The sequence below is a fragment of the Sciurus carolinensis genome, chromosome 10, assembly GCF_902686445.1.
Source record: "Sciurus carolinensis chromosome 10, mSciCar1.2, whole genome shotgun sequence".
NCBI lineage: Eukaryota > Metazoa > Chordata > Mammalia > Rodentia > Sciuridae > Sciurus > Sciurus carolinensis.
The window spans coordinates 107,763,146-107,784,276 of NC_062222.1; the positions used below are offsets into that span (position 1 = coordinate 107,763,146).

At 49.6% G+C, this 21,131-nt stretch overlaps 1 protein-coding gene across 13 annotated transcripts in view; it reads left to right on the forward strand.

The window, feature by feature from the left end:
- The window catches only part of Apbb2 (amyloid beta precursor protein binding family B member 2), a 332,249-nt gene that overhangs the window by 303,439 nt on the left and 7,679 nt on the right, over nucleotides 1-21,131 (forward strand). For 7 of the 13 annotated variants that reach the window (XM_047566056.1, XM_047566055.1, XM_047566065.1 and 4 more), the window contains 6 exons: nucleotides 6,118-6,123; nucleotides 14,068-14,182; nucleotides 16,517-16,604; nucleotides 17,220-17,303; nucleotides 19,037-19,152; nucleotides 20,746-20,925. In XM_047566056.1, coding sequence (XP_047422012.1) covers nucleotides 6,118-6,123; nucleotides 14,068-14,182; nucleotides 16,517-16,604; nucleotides 17,220-17,303; nucleotides 19,037-19,152; nucleotides 20,746-20,925 — 589 coding nt within the window. The remainder of the gene's footprint in view (nucleotides 1-6,117; nucleotides 6,124-14,067; nucleotides 14,183-16,516; nucleotides 16,605-17,219; nucleotides 17,304-19,036; nucleotides 19,153-20,745; nucleotides 20,926-21,131) is intronic. The other 6 variants (XM_047566067.1, XM_047566063.1, XM_047566066.1 and 3 more) reach the window with 3 other exon arrangements.

Sequence of the window (21,131 nt, forward strand, 5' to 3'; positions counted from 1 at the left end):
ATCTTTGACAAGACTTATTCTACAACCTTAGCCAATCGCAGAGTCCACTTGGTTTCTGTTCTGCTATTACCATCTTAAAATTTTTAGTAATTTTTTTAAACAGGGAGTTTTGCATTTTCCTTTTTGTACTGGGCTCTACAAACTATTTAACCAGTACTTGTCTACATTGTATGATTCATGCCTGAATCAGATCATCACCTAGATCAGGGGTCACAAACTTTTTCTGTAAAGGCCATATAGTCATTTTCTTAGGCTCCATGGACTGTCTGGTCTCAGTTACAGCTCCCCACCTCTGTGGTGGCAGCCAGTGAGTGTCCATAGCCCATGCATGGGAGGTATAGGTTTCAGTGTTGCTTCATCACAAAACAGAGGGGCAGGTTTGGCTGGTCTTAGTTTACCAACCCCTTATCCTAAAGACCTGAGTGGAACTCACAGTTAAATTGGGGACTTCTTGTCTTTTGTAAATAAGAAGCCTCAGTCACCTCTGGCCAGCTCTGGTGTGCTGCAAACCAGTCCTCAAAGAGAATTCCTGCAGAAGGTCAGGCTTTCTCACCCACACGAGACTCTTCTTTACAATGCTTCATTTACTCTGGTTGTCAAATGTGAATGAATATGGACAGTAACAGGGAGGCGAACCCAGTCAGTAGAGTGGGGTGGAACAGTGGTGGCATCATAGGTTTTATTTTCTTAAGATTTTTTTGATCCTCTTGGGAGTGAAAAAGGAGATGATGGAATAAGAGACTATAAAAATAACCTCACTAACTAGGGGGAAAAATGTATGTTCTCTTGTACCATATCAAGAAGATAACGGCCCCCTGTGGCCCACTGGTGCCCAGTGTGGCCTTCTGTCGGTTCTCTGCCCCAGCATGTGTGGGATGTGCAGTTTGAGGTCTTTTCCCTAAATAATAAGCAAAGGTTTCTTTCTCTTAGAATACAAATAAAAGTATCTGAAAAGTCGGTAAATCTTCATAGAAATCAATATACAAGGGAAATTCATATATTGATTTCTAGGAGCAGAGGAGCTGTTTTTCATTTAGAAAAATGTCCCAAAGAAGGAATCTGGTTTGGGGCCCTGGAAACATCGTTGTCGTTTCTGCTGGAGATGATCAGAGAACAGATTTGCTTTGCTTTCAAGTAGAGTCACAAGAGATTAATGGTCTTCCCAGAACTTGCCTCCTGCCCATTCCAATGAAATATATGTTTTATTAGCATTGTTTCAGATGACATGAAAATGGAATGTGAACTAAAGCCATTTTTTAAATGTTGTTCTGTGATAAACAGCAGGAGAGGAAGAGAAATCCAGCCAACTGCCTAGGCATCGTTCCCTGAGGTTCTTCCCAGCTTGATCAGGAATAAGAGAGAGCATCCTCTTCACCTCATTCAGATATGTGCCCATTCTTTCAAACATGTCCCTTGATGTCTGCTCTGTGACAGGTGCATGATCAAGGCAAAAACACTCTTGCTCATATGGACTGTCCTTTCTTTGTGGAGAGAGAAAAGGAGAGATAGTGAATAAGCAGGGTCGTTTGAGGTGGTCCTGAGAGTTGGCGTGTCAGAGGTCCAGAGGGCTGTTTTGGAGGTGGTGATGATCAGGAGTCTGCCACACAGGGATTTGGGGTGATGAGCAGCCCAGGCAGTGGGAACAGCAAGCAGGGAGGCCCCAGGGCAGGAAGAGACCTGTGTGCTTGAGAGCCCCATGTGGATGTGGGGGGCAGGGGAGGCAGGAAGTTTGGGGGCAATTGCAGGCCAGGGGATAGCAGGGTATATAGGGAAGGGAATTTAAACAGGCCTGCAGTAGTGGATCCGAAGTCCAAAGGGACAGAGAGAGAAGGAGAGATCTGGAGCCACCTCTCCAGGGATCCTGAACAGAGCCAGCTAATCAGGAAAGAGGGAGGCAAGTGTCCTAGCCCGGAGCCTCCGCCAGCACTGGGTTTACCTAGGAGTCCTGTCTGTGACTTGCTAGCAGCTCCTGCCCTTAAGGTACTTCTTGCACAGAAACCTTCTTTCCCCTTTGGAGAGCCGTCACCCTCTGTTCCCAACCAGTCTCGAGGCGTCCACGTGTTCTGTGCATCAGATGGGCCTTCTGGTGTGGGGGCTTTGGTTTCCCACCTCTACTGTCAGGCAGGAAGCCAGCCTGTGGTTCACAATCCAGGTGCAATCTCCGTAACTTTATTATTTGACAATACTCTAAACTTTGACCTTGAAACAGTGACTTGGCATGAGTCCCCCTCCCTTAAAAACTCACCCTAAGTTGTGCGTGTCCTTTCTCTCAGTCAGTGAAGCAAGGTGTTTTTCTGTTTTGTTTTAATCTGTAACAGCACAGATAAAAGTGGAGGCTCCCTAATTCTTGCTCTCTTCAAAGATGGGCTCTAAAAAAATAGTCATTTCCTAGTTGCTTTAAATACTCTTTTTTCCCCTCATCAGTAGGCTGACAGGTAACGATTGTCTTCTCTCCAGTGGCATGAGAAGGTCCTTTGTTTAGAAGAATGTGCCTTGAATTTCAATAACCCTGCACCATTAGAAACCTCAGCATCACACTTAGCACATTGGAACTGCGTGCTCCCGAGTTAATAGCCGCCTGTCGTTAGTAGGCAGGACAGGTGGAGGCGGGCCTGCTTGGGAAGGGGAGACACACTTGGTCTGGGGCAGGTGTTCTGTCACCCATTGGTCCTCGGAAGGACAGACCCTTTATCCTGAATCCTCTGACTCTCACCAGGAACCAGATGGGAAATTTGCATAAATTTGGTATTCATTTCCATGCTGAGGTCCTTCACCTGCAGGGTACAGATTCTGCAGGGGTCTGAGAATGAGCGTCAGGAATTAACAAACCTTTCTAGCTCTACCCTGCTTCAAAATGGTACATAAAATTGTGAGTTCGTGCACATTTTTTTCTGGAGTGTTATCACCAAAAAGTTCCCTGATTCAAAACAAGTTAGGAACCTTCCGTTGGCCTGCCTTTCCCTTCTCACTCCCACACAGGCAGGGAGTCCACACCACCTCCCTCACTGCAGCCTTCTCTGGATTAACTCACACGTAATCCTCACTGCTCTCTTAGGATGTGAGTACCACTGAAGAAAAAAGAGGCCAAGGGCCTGACCAGGGACAGTTAGAAAATGTCAATCACAAAATGGAGGGGGTGAAACTGGGGGAGGAAAACAAACTGTCATGGCCTAGAGTTTTAGAATTTGCCCTTGAATAACGGTGATCTTGGCTCAGAAGACCCCCTGGTAGTGGACAGCAGCATCAAAAGCACTCCTTCCGGAGAGCAGGGTGAGCGCTGGTGAGCCCTGGCCTCTGCTGTCTCCTGCTCAGTCATGGAAAGCGGACCATCGTGCGTTGCCTAAGATGTGGCAACCGTGCCAGGGGACCAGGAGTGGATGGCGTGCACTACCAGAAAGCTGCAGTAGACTGCCGTTCTGGTGTGCCATTCTGGTGTGCCATTCTGGTGTTGATTTTTTGGGAATTTCCTATTCGTTTGGACTCCCAGCGAAACGTGCGGAGACGTTCTTTTGTTTCAGGTTTATGTTAGAACATTGCCAGTTACTCCTGTCATCGTTTACCCAAGGAGCGGCCACGAGAGCATGCTGACCAAGCAGCCTTGGGGCATGTGGCTGCTGTGGGATTAATCTGGGGGTTAATTCCTCCCACTGGCATCTCGCACAGTGAGGAGGGAGGACACTTGTGCCTGACTCTAAATTTAGCCCCTGCGCTCTTAGAATGGCTGGTCCTGTGCAGAAGCCCGGCTTTGGACTGATGTGTTTTTTTCCCAGCAAATTTATAAGGTGCTGAATTGGTGGAGGAGCAGCCACTGGCTGTGACTCTTCAGGATTTTTGAATGACATTTCAAAGATCTTTTCAAGTCTCTATCTGTGGCTGGTTTTCACTTCACACTAAAATCAAGCAGTGTCTGTTAACCCCCAAAGAAGTAACTACTCAAAGTTTGCAGTATTGTTTTTCCTGCCTGCGGGGGAAACACAGTGGCTACTTATCAATTGGAGTTCCTGAAGTGAATCACTAGCGATGAGTCTGACTTAAAATATCCAAGACTGCAATAGTAATTTTACACACGAGGAAGAGATTGGATCCTCCGGTCTTTGAGGCGGAGCGCTCCTGGGCGTTTTTTATCATACACTTGACATAGGCATTTTGTTAAGAGTAAGAAATTTAAAACTTTTGACTGGCTTAAGTCAAAGGGTAGTCGAAGAGCTGGGCTTGGTGGCGCACGCCTGTAATCCCAGCGGCTTGGGAGGCTGAGGCAGGAGGATCGTGAGTTCAAAGCCAGCCTCAGCAAAAGTGAGGCACTAAGCAACTCAGTGAGACCCTGTCTTTAAATAAAATACAAAATAGGACTGGGGATGTGGCTCAGTGTTGAGTGCCCCTGAGCTCAATCCCCAGTACCCAGAGGAAAAAAAAAAAGGTAGTCAAAGAACATTGCCTGCTCTTCTCTATTGTGAGAGGCAAAGTACTTGCATTCTTTTCTTATAAAAATCTGAGCACTAGGAGGCAGCTGGAGCCCCTCATCTGAGTCGGGAAACCCAAGGCTCAGAAAGGGCCAGTCCCTTGTAGAAGGTTGCACAGCCATTTGTTCAAACTGGAAACAAAATTGAGGCCTTTGGGTCCTTTGCTGCTAAGCTACATTGCCTCCAGAGATTGATTAGCTGTGTGACTTTGGCCAAGTTGCTCAACCTCTCTGAATTTGTATCCTCTTGTGTCAGTGAGAACAGTAACATTGGCTTTGTCAGGTTGCTGTTAGGAGACACCCAGAGTTGGACCTCAATAAAGGGTAGTTACTAGATGTCTTATCATTGTCATAAGTTTTAGCACGAGCACCACAGTGATTTCCCTTTAATACTGAGATGGATACATACATATTTTATTAAAAAATTCATAAGTGCTTCTTGTGTAAATCCTCCACATTTTCCCCTCCAGATGACAATTTGGGTGTTGCGTTGTTTCAGTTTTTTTACTATGTGTATATTAAAATACATGCTCCAGGGCTAGGGTTGTGGCTCAGTGGTAGAGCACTTACTTTGCATACGTGGGGCACTGGGTTCGATCCTCAGCACACATTAAAAAAATAAAGGAATTGTGTCCATCTACAACTAAAAAAAATTTTTAAATGCATGCTCCACCTTTTTGGGGTTTTCCATTTGAGATCATATAACTGCTGCTCCGGTTCGTTCGCTCCCGCCACCCACCGCCCACCATGTAATGGTATGTCCAGGTCGTTGTTCTGTATGGGCGTGTGCAGCTCTGCTCACTGGTGTGCTTGGGGGGTTCACACCGCAATTTCAACCCTCAGTCCTGCAAGGCCCCGCTGGCCGCTGGCCGCAGCAGAGCGGGTCTCCTTTCCTCCTCCTGGGCGTCTGGGGCTCCCTGCCTCCTCAGTCCCTTGCGTATGCATAATGCACCCTCGCCCTGGTGCCCCTGCAAAGTGGCTGTGTCGGGAAAGGAGCCATCAGCGAGGGCTCAGGGCCTTCACTAGGGATGCTGGCAGCTCGGGCAGCTCTGGGGATGGAACTCACAGCTGGCTGTCCCCAACCCGGGACTGCTCTACATCCCTCTTCTGTCCTCTTGCTGCTTCTCTGTCCCCTTTCATCTACTGGCTGTCCCACTTCCCACCTCTGCCCTTGACCTTCTGCTCTGCCTCCCTCCCCGTTGCCCTCTAAGAGAAAGCCCTGGGTGGCAGTGTTGTCCCCTGCCAACAGAACGCCCGAGTGCTGTGGAACAGGTAAGGCTCTGTCCCTGTCACGGTTTCTGTGTGTTTTTATTGGGAGCGGGTGGAGCTGGGACACGAAGAGAAGTCCTGTGCCAGTGTTGACTGCACCCAGCTTCCTGCACTTGACTGTGATATTTTAAGCTTGATTACCTCCCCCAGTTGATATGTTGCCTCTGTAAACTCAGCTGGCATCTCTTGGCTTCATCGTAAGGTGGCTCAAAATACACTCTTCTGGGTGGAAGAGTTGAGCTAAAATAAGCACCGAAAGGCTATTAATTGCTGCAAAGTTGGGAAATAAGATGGGCTGTCGGTGCTCAGAGCTGCTGAGACGCGCCGGCCGCAGTGTGGATGCTAACGTGCTGTTTCTGCTCTGTTCCCTCATGCCTTCCTGGATTCAGAGAGAGGTAACCGCCGATTTCCCCTCCTCCCCCTCCTGGTGTCTCTGTCTGGCAAAGCTCACTGGCTTTTCTCCATGCACATCACCATCCTCAGTCCCTGCCTTTGATAGGCAGAACTTTTGTTTTGTTTTGTTTTGTTTAACCTTTTATCACCGTCATTTAAAACAAGCCCAGAGTCTCGTCTAGGTCCCTAATCCGCCACTGTTTGACCTGTGTGGGGAAGGTGGTGGGCCCGTGATGTAGCAGCAACCTGGTCACCCCTGCTAACAACTGACAGCCCTAATCAGCTGGCTAGGGAGTAAACGTGACAGGGGTGTTCCATGTCATGCAGCGTGTCATGTACGGAGGACTTCCGTGCTTCGGGAAGAATTGCTCTTAGTGCTGACTTTGCACATTGCTGGAGTTTCGTTGGTAAGGTTTGGCACTCATTTCAGTATCGCTATTAGCTAAAGTCTTAGGAGTGTTTGGAAGCCTTCAGCTCTACCTTCAGTAGCTCGCTCACTTCAGAAAACCTCCATTTTTGCTGGAAGAAAGATGTTTGAGAAGTTTTACCTCGAAAGAGTATTATAGGTGGTGTCTGCTGGGCGTAGGGAAGAGCTGCAAAGCTGATCTCCTTTTTGCATCGGAGTCGGTCTCAGGTAAGCTCCTGGGCCAGCCGGGAGCTGGAAAATGAAGACAAGTCCTCTGGCTGTGTCCAGTGCAAGCAGCTGCCTGCATCTAACAGTGGTGCTACTGTCCCATGGGGGCCATTTCCTTCCCTTGCCATTCCGTTGCTCAGAGGTAGGGAGGTAAAGGGAGACCACACAGAACGAATGGATCACACTTCCAGGATCAGACCTCCCAAGGGTATGGGTAGGAGAATTTGTCACTTTTGAGGGGCCCCGGCCTGAGGAGGTGACTGTACACTCCTCACCTGAAGCAGTGGCAAGACCCACCCCCGTCAGTGGAGAGGCTATTTTCAGATATCTGCTGGTTCCTACCCTCTCTGTTTATTCAGGTCCCCTCCTGGGAAACCATTGCTCTGAACATTAACAGCAAGACTCTACGAGAGAGGGCTACACATTCCAGTCGGCCCAAACCACCTCGATGGGGGCAGGTGGTAGGATTTCACATCTGCTGTTTGCACCGTCTGTGCGCCTCGTGAATGTGCCTGGAGAGGAGCTCTGGGTGCCTCCCGCAGAGTTTCTGAACCTAGCATCTTCTAAAGCTTGCAGAAGAGAAAGTGGGTTGAGCTTCACCAAGCAGGGGTCTGAGCTTTGTGATCAGTGATACTGTGCGTGGTGCTTGTGATGTTGGGTTAAGTGCAAAAGAAAACGACGCCAAAGACAGACATTCTGATTGGCCGTCTAAGATGAAATTTCTCATGCACTTCCTTCTTCCCACCCCCAAACCAAAAATTTCAAAGTATAATCAGGAAGTAAGAGCACACAGTCTTGAAGAAAGGATTGATTTTTCTGCCAGGCCTCATATCTTAGTAACCATGTGTTGGGACAGCCCAGGAGCCCTGTAATTACACTTGAGTGGACCCACCTTCTGAATTCTTGTCAGATCCCACCCTGGGCCCTGTGCAGGTGAAGCAAAAAGGATCGAAAGCCCTTCATCTAAAAAGGCTCAAAATTTAGCTTATTACATCCCAGGATTTCAATTCTGCAGATATTTAAACAAAATTGACAGAGGAATATTGAAATAGACTGGAACTCATAATCTAGAGTATATGTATGTTATTATATTAACATTATTATCATGATCATTACATAATTATATTTCCTATATTGTGTACTATATTTAAGTTTATATAGGTCTTCCACGTCTGGGACAATGTTCAGATTAAATCCCTTTGCTGCCCGTTTTTCCTTATTTGTAGGAGGGACCTTTTGTCTGGCTTGGTAAGAACTCTGGGGCCTTACAGCTTAACAAAAGAGGAACCAGAAGGAAAGAGTAATTGGGTTCATCTTGGCAAGTCAGTTTAATTCAGATGACTGCAGACGTTTATTGAAACATGCTTTCTGGATAAGGAGACAGTACTTCAAAGTGGGCTTTTCTCTTTGACTTCTTTTCCCTCTATGGTAGTGTCCACCATGTAGCAAATGCCTACCACGTGCCAGACTTCACAGATTCCCTGAAGAAAAACCTGTATTGGACCTGAGCAAGTGTGAATGACATCAAAGATGTTATGAAGTGCTGGGGACATGAGGGGGAGGGCCGACGGGGCAGGGCAGGGGGTGGGGGAGGGGCTCACTGCTGGTCGCATGGGCTGGCATGTGCTGACAGACAGGGCAGCTTGTCCCAGGCGTCTCCACAAAGCAAAACTGCCTCAAACCAGCAGAAGCTACAAGGAAGCAGGTTTCAGTGTCTCACTTAGGAAAAAAAATATATTTATATATTTGGTTCACTGAGGGCCTTCCAACAACAGGACAGGCTGATTCATTACGAAATGAGACTTCATAGCCCTGAGATGCTCCAGGTGCCGCCTGTCAGGGCTGCTGTAGAAGGGCTTTGACAAGTTAGCCTGTGTAACAGCCAAGGAGATGAGATGCCTCTTAAATTTTGGGGAAGAGAGGTAAACACATAAGCAAGTCCTGCTTACCCTGAGAATTGCAGGGGAGAGATCTGGAAGAGGGTCCCTCTTGACTGGATTTTACTAGAGCAATTTGAATAATGAATTGTTGATTGTCTCACTCCATGAAGATGGACCCAGCTCCTACAGGGCAGCTAGGATGCTGCTCAGCCGAGGACAATGAAAGCAATCTTTGGTCCTTTTTCTTTGCCATTAAGAAATTTGAGGCTGTCAGAAGTGCCTTAGCACTGACATTTTTCTCCAGCAGAACCCGAGGCTGGTCCTCTGGGGGAATCGCTACCAGGGAGAACAGCAGAAGGACAAGAGCAGGAAGAGCTGGGAACACACGGGTTCAGTCATCAAATGGCCAGCAGAGCTGTTTTCTGGTACTCACTTCTGTTAGAATTTAAAAAGGAGACAGAAGCTACAGCTGCAAATCGTTCACTTCCTGGTTTATGGGTGAAAACACCATGATTCCATTGACTGCGAGAAGCAGATGGAGTGAGACGCCATGACCGTCCTTGCTTGGATGTCTGTGGACCCCCACCTCCTCCTGGGCTTTCCCTACCCCTCGCCGCGCTCTTCCTCCGTCTTCTCTTTGCATCCTCCTTCTGCTGCAATGAGGCTTTTATTTTTTTATTTTTAATTTTCATTTTTTGGTTCTAGGGATTGAACCCAGGGCACTTAACCACAGAGCCACATCCCCAGCACTTTTTATTTTTGATTTTGAGACAGGGTCTTGCTGAGTTGCTTAGGGCCTTGCCAAGTTGCCAAGGCTGGCTTTGAAGCTGCCATCCTCCTACCTCAGCCTCCCGAGCCACTGGGATTACAGGTGGGGGCCACCACACCCAGCACAGCAGGCCTTTAAATATCCTTCTCCATCAGACTCCGAGTAAGGGCCAGAATCCTGGCAGGACACAAGGTGCTGTGCAAACTGATTGTGGAGTCTAGGGCATCTCCCTGCGGCCTCCTTGTGAGGCCTCCCCACAGTGCCACGGGTGTATACAGAGGACAGCTGGGAGTTCTTTGAAACACTCCGGCTTTTTTCCCTCCTGTCTTTGCTCATGCTCACTTAAATTTTCTTTGAACCATCCTTCTTACCTTGTCCTTACCCTGGCAAGGTCTACCTAAAGACACCAGCTCACATGTCACCATCGGTCAGTAACGCCAGACAGTGGCTTCCTAGCCTGTAGCCTTGTCTGTCTGCACCAGTGGTGCCTGGGACCTAATAGTGTCTTAGAAGGTAATTGTGGTATTTTTAAAAATATAAACCTTTAAAGCCAGATGTGGTGGTGCACACTTGTAATCCCAGCTACTCAGGAAGCTGAGGCAGTTCAAGGCTACCCAGGACAATTTAGTGGAACTGTGTCTCAAAATTAGTGTGTGTGTGTGTATATACACACACTAATCTTTGATGTCATATAATTAAGTTAGAGTGTACAACCAAATGGCAGCTGTGTTAGTTTCCTTTCGCTGCTGTAACAAAACTACCTCAAGCTTAAAGGGCTTAAAGCAACACAGATTTATTCTTTTACAGTTCTAGAGGTCAGAAGTCTAAAATGGTGGTTGTGGTGTCAAAAATGGGTCTTTCAGGCTAAAACTCAGCATCAGCAGGCTCTGTTCCCTCTAGAGACTCTAGGGGAAGATCATTTTCCTTGACTTTTCCTGCTGTACTTGACTTGCCCCTGCTCCTATTCTCTCACGTCTAGGGCCAGTACCCTCCTTTCCCTTGTGATTTCATGAGGCCACCCAGAGAATGCAGGGTAACATTTCTGTCTCCAGAGCCTTCATTTAGTACATCTGCAAGGGCCCTTCTCACAAATTCCAGGGATGAGGACAAGAACGTCTTCGGGAGAGAAGAGGAGTCATGATCAGGTCTGCCGCAGCAGTGTTTTCAGAAGGCAGATGATGAAAGCACTTCAAGAACAACCAGTGAGGTGGCATCTGGAATTCGTTCTCAATAACAGATTCTATCGCTGGGTGTTCCACTGTGCACAGAGGAAGTCGCTCAGCGTGTCCAAGCTCCCGGTCCAAGGGAAAGGCCTCGCTGCCTCTATAGACCTCCATATTTGGGACTGACACTATTTTAGTGTAACTCAAATTATGTCCCATGGGAGATGTGCAAACATCTTGAGGAGAAAGTTCTTTCTCCCCTGAGAAGCAGATGCAGCCTCTGAAGAGCTAGTTGCTAGTCTCACCCACCATGATGGACCACAGACTTCTGCCTCCTTCCTGTCAGTCTGGCACCTGAGAGCAAACAGAAGGAGATGAGGTTGTAAAAAACATGCAAGAATCCCTCCAAAGCAAGCCTGAGGTGCTCAGTTTCTCCTGTAAGGAAATGTGGGCTCCACGTGGTCACCCTTAAGTCATTCATCACCTTCCCCTGAGCCAAAGGAAAATGAAGATTAATAATGGTAATCTTATAAATTATGCCTCAGAGGTTACATTTGAAAGAACAGAGGGCACAAAGCTGACATTTGATAGGAATGATCTGCTGCTTATCCACTGGGGCCTGTTCCATTCGCTGGGATCGTCGCCCTTGGGCCTGCCAGCAGTCACAGGGAGAGTACTGGACCTTGGAAGCTGACATCAGAATGGCAGTGCCAGGGAGGGACCTTAGCATTCAAGTTTTTCACCCTGTGCCCTGAGTTTGCAGATTGCACATCCTTTACCCAAGACGCTTGGAAACCGGAGGTGTTTCAGATTTTGGAATATTCACATGTGCACTAGAAGATAACTTAGGGATGGGACCCATCTCCAAACATGAAATTTATTTGTTTCACATACACCTGGCATACATAACCTGAAGGTAATTTCATACAACATTTTTATAAAATTTTCTTTTTAGTTGTCCGATGAACCTTTATTTTGTTTGTTTATATGCAATGCCGAGGATTGAACCCAGGGCGTCACACATGCCAGGCAAGTGCTCACCCCGAGCCACAACCCCAGCCCACACAATACTTTTAACAATGTTCTACATGAAGCAAAGTTCGTGGTATGGAGTCTTCCACTTGTGGCATCATGGCAGTTTGGGATTTGGGGTTTGGATTTTCTGATTAGAGGTGCTCAACCTATTTAGCTAAGGGGAACCAGGAATGAACTGGAAGTGGAGCTGCCGGTCGGTCCACTGGCCTGGCTGTTCTCTGCTGTCTCTTAGAGAGGACAGACACAGTGGAGACCTGTACAGTCACTGCAAGAGATAGGATACAACAGCCCTTAGCCTCTGTGGTGTAGAAGTACTTACCATGCGCATTTAGACATAAGCAGGGCCCCGCAGGCCGGAGGGCCAGGCAGACCTCAGAGGTGGCCATGCTCACAGGCGTGCTCTGGACAGTGTAGGGAGGGCCGATGGTCCCCAGGAAAGGGATGTTACCATAATGAGTGGACACGGGGACCCACTTTTTCTGGAGCAGAGGGAGAGCTCCTCAGTTAGAGGAACAGTGTAAGGCAGATTTTACAACTCTTAGAATCCCAAGGGCTTTAGACTTTCCAAGGGTGACCACAGGAAGCTTCAGAGAGATTTGACCTCAGGCAAATGGCAGCTGATCATGGAAGTTTAAAGGGCAAGGCTTGTGTGTTGAGACCTGGTGTCTTGTCATGACAAGAGGAAGGAGAGTAGCAAGAGGGAAGAGAACCCCAAACTAGGCTTCCCTGGAGCGCGGTCTGCAAGAGTCAGTCGTTTCTCTTTATGTAATACGTTGCTCCAGTGGTGGGCGAGAGGAGGACGGGAGGCACTCCTGGCCCACACCACCCCTCCACCTGCCGTCAGGGAACCCATTCACACCTTGGGCTCAGTCTAGCTTCCCCTTGGGAAGTAGGACGGAGGAGCAGGCCCTGTGCCCCGGGGAAGGGGCCCTCCATCAGCAGACGGTACTGCTGCCTGGCCTCGCCGCGTACTGGGGAGGAGTAAGGCACGAATCATCTTCGGGGAGCTTCAAGGAGTTGTGAGGAGACACACCAGTTACCCTGGGTGCCCAGGGTGGGTGCAGTGTGTTAGGGAGCCGTGGGGAACAGGGAGCGGCAGAGGCAGCGGGGAAGACAGCACAGAGATGGGAGGACCTGCCTGGAGCGATGAGCTGAGCGCACAGGGCTGGGAGGGCAGGAAGCTCGGACCCCCGGTTGCACCACAGGCCCCACACAGCTGGCATGGAGGAGAAGGGGCAGCAAGTCTGGTTCTAGTGTGGAGGACGCCACCTGAGAGCCACCATGAGGAAGCCGGGGGGCGGGGGCAGATGTTGAGGCCAGGTGTGGACAGGCTGGGCTTAAAGTGTCTGTGTGACAGCCAGGTCAAGATGCCCTGACCTCGAGCCAGGGTCAGGAAGCTCCACGGCAGGGCTGCCCGCCCAGCAAGGCCAGGGGACACTTCTCCTGCCAGACCGTCTGGCTCACCAGCTCTCCCTCACGGAGCCCCACATTTTTTCTGGCCACACCCCAGTGGTCGATCCCCATGATCCCCCAAGGAAACCTCAGCCATCCTGGGCAGGCTGTGTCCTGGTCCGCGAGGCTGCCAGAGCATTTTTAAATGATGAGGATCCGCGGCACCCTGGCTGAGCGTCACGCGCACGTCAGTCACTGGGATCCATGACCGCAGGGGTACAGCGGGCGTAGATTTTCCATAAACACTTTTGACTTTGAAGGCCGCTGTCCTCCAGTACTAACAGCGAGAAATTTAGATGTATCCCATGGCCCTTTGGAAACCCAGTCATGTCACAGCCGCTGTCTTTTATTATCAGTAAAACAAATGCTAAAACCCAGCAGCAGCCACTTGCTCCCCACGGCGTCTGAGCTCACACTGTAGGATAGCAATGTGATGGAATGCCACCAGAGCCAGATCTGGAGGAGCGTCTAGTGGCCCGGGTGCCTTTGGTAGGCTCTCAGCCCACGGTGTCTCCGTGCCAGCCTGCCCTCCCATGCCCATCAGCGTTCTCGGGCTACTGTGGGTCAGGCAGTTCTCTGTGCTCATGTCTCCACATCAGAGCCTGTTGTTCGGCGTCTGCAGCACCCCGGTGTCTGTCCCCACATCACTCATGCAGTTCATGCTCTTCCAAGCCTGTGTGGTGTCCTGTCATTGTGACATTTGTGATCATGTAGATAGACAGACTCTGCAAAACTCAGCATTTGTCCAGGGTTGTTAGCTATTCTGGGAGTGCAAGAGACTGGGTTTGGGGGACTCTGTAGTTACAGTGCTTAGAAATTCCTAATGTCCACCAAACTGTGCTTCTGTTTTCTGTAACTGTTGATATTTTGTTGTTTTTTTAAATCATTGCATACACTGTTTACCACTGACACGCTCGCTGCTAGCTCCTTTAACATTCATAACTAGCATACGTGTTAGTAAAAGGTTCCTTTTTCTAATGTACTGGTACTTTTTTTTTTTTTTTTTTGCACAGGGATTTTGCTTATGTAGCAAGAGATAAAGATACCAGAATTTTGAAATGTCATGTATTTCGATGTGACACACCAGCAAAAGCCATCGCCACAAGTCTCCACGAAATTTGTTCCAAGGTAAGGTGGGTTAGGGCACAGCAGGCCACCTCTCTCTCCTCACCCTTGAGCAGACAAAGGGGTGTGGAAGGGCAGGACAGGGGACCTGTACATCAGACTCGGGGACGAAGGGGGCAACTTGCTCAGCCCATCCCATTAAGCCGCAGCCGTCCTTCAGAATCCACAGGGCATCTGTAACTACCTCAGCAGACATCAAAGTTCTCACATGCCAAGTTCTGTATATAAGATGGTATAGTATTAGCCTGTAACCTGTGTACATCTTCCCAGGAACTTTAAAGTATTTCTAGATTCAGTATTTTACTAAATACAAGATAAATGCTTTGTAAATGGTTGTTAGACTATTGTTATTGTGTTCAGTACAGATGTAGCCATTATGGGCTTAACTGCACACACACGTCAGCACCTCCCTGACATTTATGGTCCCTGGTTGCTAGAATCCACAGACTCAGAACTCACACAGAAGGAGGGCTGTCTGTCACCTGCAGGCCAGGTGTTGGTCCAGGTGGTGCTATCTACAAAACGAGGAGAAGCGTAGCCCTTCCCACTGGCTGGTGGCGTATCTAGATAACGTAGGTGGGCCAAGTAATGGCAGGTGTAGATGTGGAGATGTGCACTCCTGGACCTCCAGGGAGATCTCCCAGGGGCAGGGCCACCTGCTGCAAGAGGGGATGCAGGTAGAAAAGGACCAGAAGAATGGAGGATGGTGAGACACTGACCGGGTGACGGCTCGCAGGCAGCGGGGGCTTGCCACGAACACACTCTTCACAGTGACACAGCAGCTCCTGGAGGCTCACCGTCCAGCTGGAGGGCAGGACTGCAGCCACTGTCCACACTGATCAGGATCCAGCTTCCTGGACCAGAGTCTCAAAGTCTCAGAATGAGATCAGGAGCCCGGCCCCGCCAGTCCGGCCTCTCCTCCTCCCTGCCGCCAGCACCGCATTCCCCACGGGGACTTCCCTCTGCCCGCTGCTGCCATGCACTTCTGGGGAGGAATCTCTTATTTCTCAGGAGACTGCTCCACTGTTAAGCAGCTGTGGTTGTGTTGACCTGAAATCTTCCTCCCCAGAACCTCCAAGGACTCGGCACCTGCAGTGTGCGTCCTGTGGTGTACCATGGCCACCGCAGGCCCCTCACGTCCTCTGCTGGCACATGCTAGTGGGTCGCAGTTTTCCACGAAGGAGCCACCTGAGAGTAGACCGTGGGCTTCTCTGCCCTTTGACCTCCAAGGCCCTCCAAGGGTCCTTGGTGGGATTCGAACCCAGCCCGCTGTCGGTTTGTGCAGTGACAGGACTGGAGCGAGGCTGAAGCATTTGCAGTATGTGGCACACGTCCCAGCTTCACTTTTCCTCATCCCAGCAGACACAGTGGGATGCCAGTGCAGGCACTGGGGAGACGGCAGTGTCCCGACAGGAAAGCCCCTGGCCCCGGGCAGCTTGCATCCTAGCGTAAAGCCCTCAGAACCGGCCTGGCGGAGCCCGGCTGGATGCTCCACCTCACAGCTGGCTGCTCTCCTGCCCGCCATCCCAGGCTCGGGTCTGGGGACCCAGGCCCAGTGGAGCTCTGGGGTGAATGGCCTTCATTATCCCTAAAGTGGCAAGCATGGCCTGGGAATGAGTCACTTTGGGGTCACTAAAGGTGGGCTTCTTTCAGTCCTTAAACCCATGGTCCCACAAAGCTGGCGAGGAACAGGAATGGAAAGCGATGACACTTGAGCACAGCGGACATCATGTCCCTAACAGAAGAGAGAGAGTTTGGAAGGACCAGAGATAGCAGCTGACATTTCAGAGCCCACTGAGTGTTTGACACCCTGGCTCCTTTAATCCTCAGAACCGCCCTGTGACAGTGGTCATTCCCACACATGGTCAAGGAGATGAGACACAAGGCCACACAGCTAGTAAGTGGCAGAGGTGGGATTTGAACCCACATATTTTGTCTCCAGAACCCTGAGAAAATTATCTGAAAGTGGGTGTGTAGAAGCACCAGGGAAGCCCCACCGTGCTGGGTTCCACTGACGACTGGGCCAGCAGGTCCAGGCCCGGCCGTAGACACTGAGTGATTTTCAGCAAAACTGGGATCCAGGTGAATGGAAGCGGTAAATTCCAAGCAATCAGGAGACCATTACTCTGAGGAACAGTTCACCTGTTTTCCCAGAGAAAATGAGCAAAATTCCCAAATGAAAACCATAGCCCAGAGTAAGGGGCCAGAAAATCAGGCAAAAGGTTCAACCTGATTAAACTTGGAAGTGAAATCAACTCAGGTACTTTACGGCTATACTCACTGAAGGCGTGGGGCCCGTACCCACCAACCAGAGCTGTGTTTGCACTTCATCTTTAGATTATGGCTGAACGGAAGAATGCCAAAGCCCTGGCCTGCAGCTCCTCACAGGAGAGGACCAGCGTGAATCCCGAAGTCCCTTTGCAAGGTAGGCCATTGGCATCTCCCCCTCATCCCGGCACTGTCCAGCGTGCGGGAACTGAAGGGTCTCAGGTGGTTCTCCATTATCTCAAGTTTCCTGTAAAAGCACATTCAACTCAAAAAAATGAGTCAAGCATGTACTTTGGGTCCTACAGGAGCACGGACTTATTTCGGTCACTAGAATTACCAAAGGGTGGTTGGCTTTGTTGCTACTAGACAAAGTTAAAGAATATTATTTCTATAACTCATGTACACTGTGGGGTAGGGACTAATTTTAAAATATGCATGATGTTATTTTGGGGGCTCTTCAATTATTTTTCCCTAGCACACATCAGAGAGACAGTTTGGTACACAAGCTCCTGTCTTTAAACTCTTTCCTACCTTGAAATGAAAATTTAATAGGATTTTGACTGACAGAGGTAAAGGGCTGAGAAATTAAGCAAAAGACTAAAGCTAATTTAACTTGAAAGTTAGGGGCAGAAATGCTATTTTGATAGAACGTTCAGAACCAGGACATAATGGCACAGGTGGTGGTCTGGGGATTTCAGGTCCCAGGTGATGACTATTTTTCACTTACACGTGGGGACCACTAAGAAAAATGGGTTGCTTTTGTTCCCTATAGTAGATTTCCCAACACCAAAGACTGAGCTGGTCCAGAAGTTCCACGTGCAGTACTTGGGAATGTTGCCTGTCGACAGACCAGTCGGTATGTTAACCCTTTATTGCCTTTCCCCTTAGGAGGTGTTCAGGAGCTTGTGGGAGGTAGTCACACCCCCACGAGGGTGAGGTATGCTGTGTTACTCCCTTGCCTCGTGTTGAATCAAGCCCTCTTTCCATCACCAGCAATGGCACATGAATAGTCCTGATAAAATGCCATGCGGAGCCGGGCACGGTGGCGCAAGCCTGTAATCCCAGCAGCTCGGGAGACTGAGTCAGGAGGATCCCCGTTCACAGCCAGCCTCAGCAACCGCGAGGCGCTAAGCAACTCAGTGAGACCCTGTCTCCAAATAAAATACAAAATAGGGCTGGGGATGTGGCTCAGTGGTTGAGTGCCCCTGAGCTCAATTCCCAGTACCCTCCCCACCAAAAAAGAAAAACTTAGGAGCCACCTGCAGGCAGGCTAAGCTAACCTGGCTTACAATCCCAGAATACCAGGACTTCAGCAAGACAGATGGGAGTCTGGAAACGTGCCGTGCTTTTCTGCAATGGGGCTTCCATCTCTAGGGCAGGGAGAAAGGACTGAGAGAGTCCTCACGTCCTCCTTTTCAACTGCGACCCCAGAAGTGGCACCCACAGCATTCAGCCCACATCCCAGTGGCAGAACTAAGTTGCCCTGCCAAGCTGAAGACAGGCTGAGGGACGCACCTTCTCCTGGCTGGTGTGGAGAAATCGGGGCAATGTGAAGGGTGTGGGGAAGCAGGTGGGCAGCTCTTCAAAAGCTTAAACCGTTAACCTTTGACCCAGCGGCTCTGCCTGCACAAATACCCAAGAGAAATGGAAACATCTGTCCACAGAAAAATTTGCACACCAATATTCACAGCAGCATTATTCATAATATAAAAGTAGAAACAATCCAAATGTTCATCAACTGACACAGACAGGATGCTTCCATATAGTGAAATTTTAGTTGGCAATAAAAAGGAACAAAGTACTGAAACATGGACGTAGGTGAACCTTGAAAACGTTAGCCAGTCACGGAACACCACCTACCGCACAATTCCATGTATAGAAAATGTGCAGAATAGGCGAATCTCTCGAGATGGAAAGCTAGTCAGTGGCTCCTAAAGGGTACAGGATTTCCTTTTGGGATGACGAAAATGTTCCACAGTTGATTGTGATAATGACTGCACTCTGAATGTACTGAAAACCATTGAATTACACACTTCCTGGGTGTGAATTCTGTGAGAGGTCACAGTAATGTTCTTACTCCCACTTCCAGGCCTCCAGCCGCCCGTGGGAACACCCAGCGAAGGACCCCATTCACTAGCCTGTACCACTCATGGTCTAGGGACCATAAGACTTGGCCTTGGTTAAGTGTCATGTGAGATGAAAGAAGCTCAGGGACTCTTGCCAGTGCTGGCTTTTTCCAGGTCCCCTCCCAAGGCCCTGCTGGCATAGAGACAGGATTACTGAGTACTGTTTCCACCCCTGGGCTGGAGAATCTGGAGAGAGATGGGAGTGCCGTAGTCTCATTGGGCAGAACACCCCATGCTAGATTTCTGGAGGGGCTCATGACCCTCCTTCCTGTTGGAAAAGCTGGCATTTTACTTTGAACAGTCATGAGAATAAAGTGATCAAGTGTCTTGTCTTCTGGAACCACAAGAAAAAAAAAAAAAAAAAAAAAAGATCGATTGGGGTACAGCTATTACCGGGCAATGGCGCCCACATTGGAGTGATAAATAACTTGGAGAATTTTTCAATTATCTTTTCTATCCACAGGAATGGATACCCTGAACAGTGCCATAGAGAGTCTGATAAGCTCATCTAACAAGGAGGATTGGCCATCTGTGAACATGAATGTGGCCGACGCAACAGTGACGGTCATCAGTGAAAAGGTGAGGTCCTAGAGGACCTTGGCCTTCGTGGGCCACAGTGAGGCTTTTACTACGGTCTCCATGAAACCCAGAAACAGAGCCAGCACTTGACTCTTGGGAGTCGAGCCTGCTTGGAATTAAAATGGGCTGCATTTGTAAAAGGTTTTGGCCCTCACCCTGGTCTGAATCTGTACGTTCCTCTGCTTCCCTCTGGACCTGGAAACTTTTGTCCTGCTGCTCCTGATTCTGTTTTCCTCATTTGCCCAAGAGATTGGAATCATTTGCTCAAAGTGATTGAGTGACACTAGCTATAGCTCACTCAGGTTTCTGGCTAGACAGGACTCCAGGGTTGAGTGGATCGTGCAGGCTGGGGTTGGGCACAGAGCATGTTTCTGTTAGGCAAGTCCTGGTGGCCTGTTATGGCGGCAGGAAGAGGGTCATCGATCATCTTGACAGCGGCCAGCACTAGCCTCAGCCCACATTACCCCACTCTTTGAGGGGACTGAAGAACAGAGAGAGAGAAACTCGCCCTTCCTCACGCCGTTGCAAGTACGGGACCAGGCAGTCCGGCTCCAGGCCCTCTACCGATTTTTTGATTCTGCCTTGTGAGGACATGTCAGGGAAAGCCCTCAGGTCATCAGCCTGCTCTTCTGTCCACCAGCAGCTCACCTTCAAGCCCTGTGTGATCTTGTCCCCACCACCTCTTCTACCCCAGCACAGACCTCTGGTCTCCTTGCTCCCGGCTCCAGCCATACATCCTCCTCTTCCCTCAGGCCTTCCCACTTGCTCCCCCCATGGCTGGCTTCTCACTCTTCCAGCCCAGCTCAGCAGTCACCCCCAGGATGGGCTGCCTCCTGGTGGCACCTGCCCCACCAGGCTCTTCTCCTGCACCCTGTGGCTGTCTTCGAGGAAGTCAGCATAATGAGGCAAGATGTTTGATCTGCAAGGTACCATCCAGATGAGTTTACTACTCAAAGGCTGCATGTGATCATTGCAGAGGCTCAGCCTTCATAACCTCAAGGATGGATTCCAGGCGTTTCTTTATAGGCTGCTTCAGCTGGATGCCAGTTTGTAGAAAGGGGAAAAAACAATGTGATGAAAAATGAATTAAAAAAAAAAAAAAACATGACAAATTCATTGACTTGGCAACTTTTCGTTTCACATGGTTTTAGATAAAAATGTGATTCAGTGTGCTGTTTTGCTAAGGGAGAGGGACCAGATGGGGAGAGATGTGGCGAATCCTTTGGTCCTGGTGCCCTGTGGGTTTACCTGGGCAAGCAGGCGGTAAGCCCCTGGTGTCCATGTTGGGCAAAGTGTAGGAAGTAATTGTGGCTTTGTTTCTCGCCAAATGAACTCACAGACTCGGGGTCTAGTGGGTAGAGAATGGGACATTTCCACGACATCAGTGTAGTTCAAATCAGCTGAACTGCCAGGAGGAGATACCACAGCACAGAAGGCACTGTTTTGTCTTCTGGAAAGACCCAAGTCCTTTCTGAAGTCAGCCTGGCCAGGTCCTGTGTGCTGGCTCCTGTGATCTGTTGTAGATATAAAAATTGAGGTGACTGCTGCCTCCTTTCCCAGAGAGGGCAGGATGCTAACCAGCGTCTCTTGCAGAATGAAGAGGAGACCCTGGTGGAGTGCCGGGTGCGATTCCTGTCCTTCATGGGTGTCGGGAAGGACGTCCACACGTTCGCCTTCATCATGGACACTGGGAACCAGCGCTTCGAGTGCCACGTGTTCTGGTGCGAGCCCAACGCCGGTAACGTGTCAGAGGCCGTCCAGGCTGCCTGCATGGTGAGTGCCACTGACCCAGCGGGTCACCCAGCCCTGCGCCCCTGCTTTTGTTTTATATGTGATAAATTGGAGCAGAATCACTCATGTAAAAGAAGTCAGATTTCCGAAGCCCTGCCCGCTCTCTGTCACTCTGGTCCCTGTGGGCAGAACCAGTTAAGACAAGCGGGCTGCATCTCAGAGCAGGCGGAGCGGGAAGACAGCCCCGC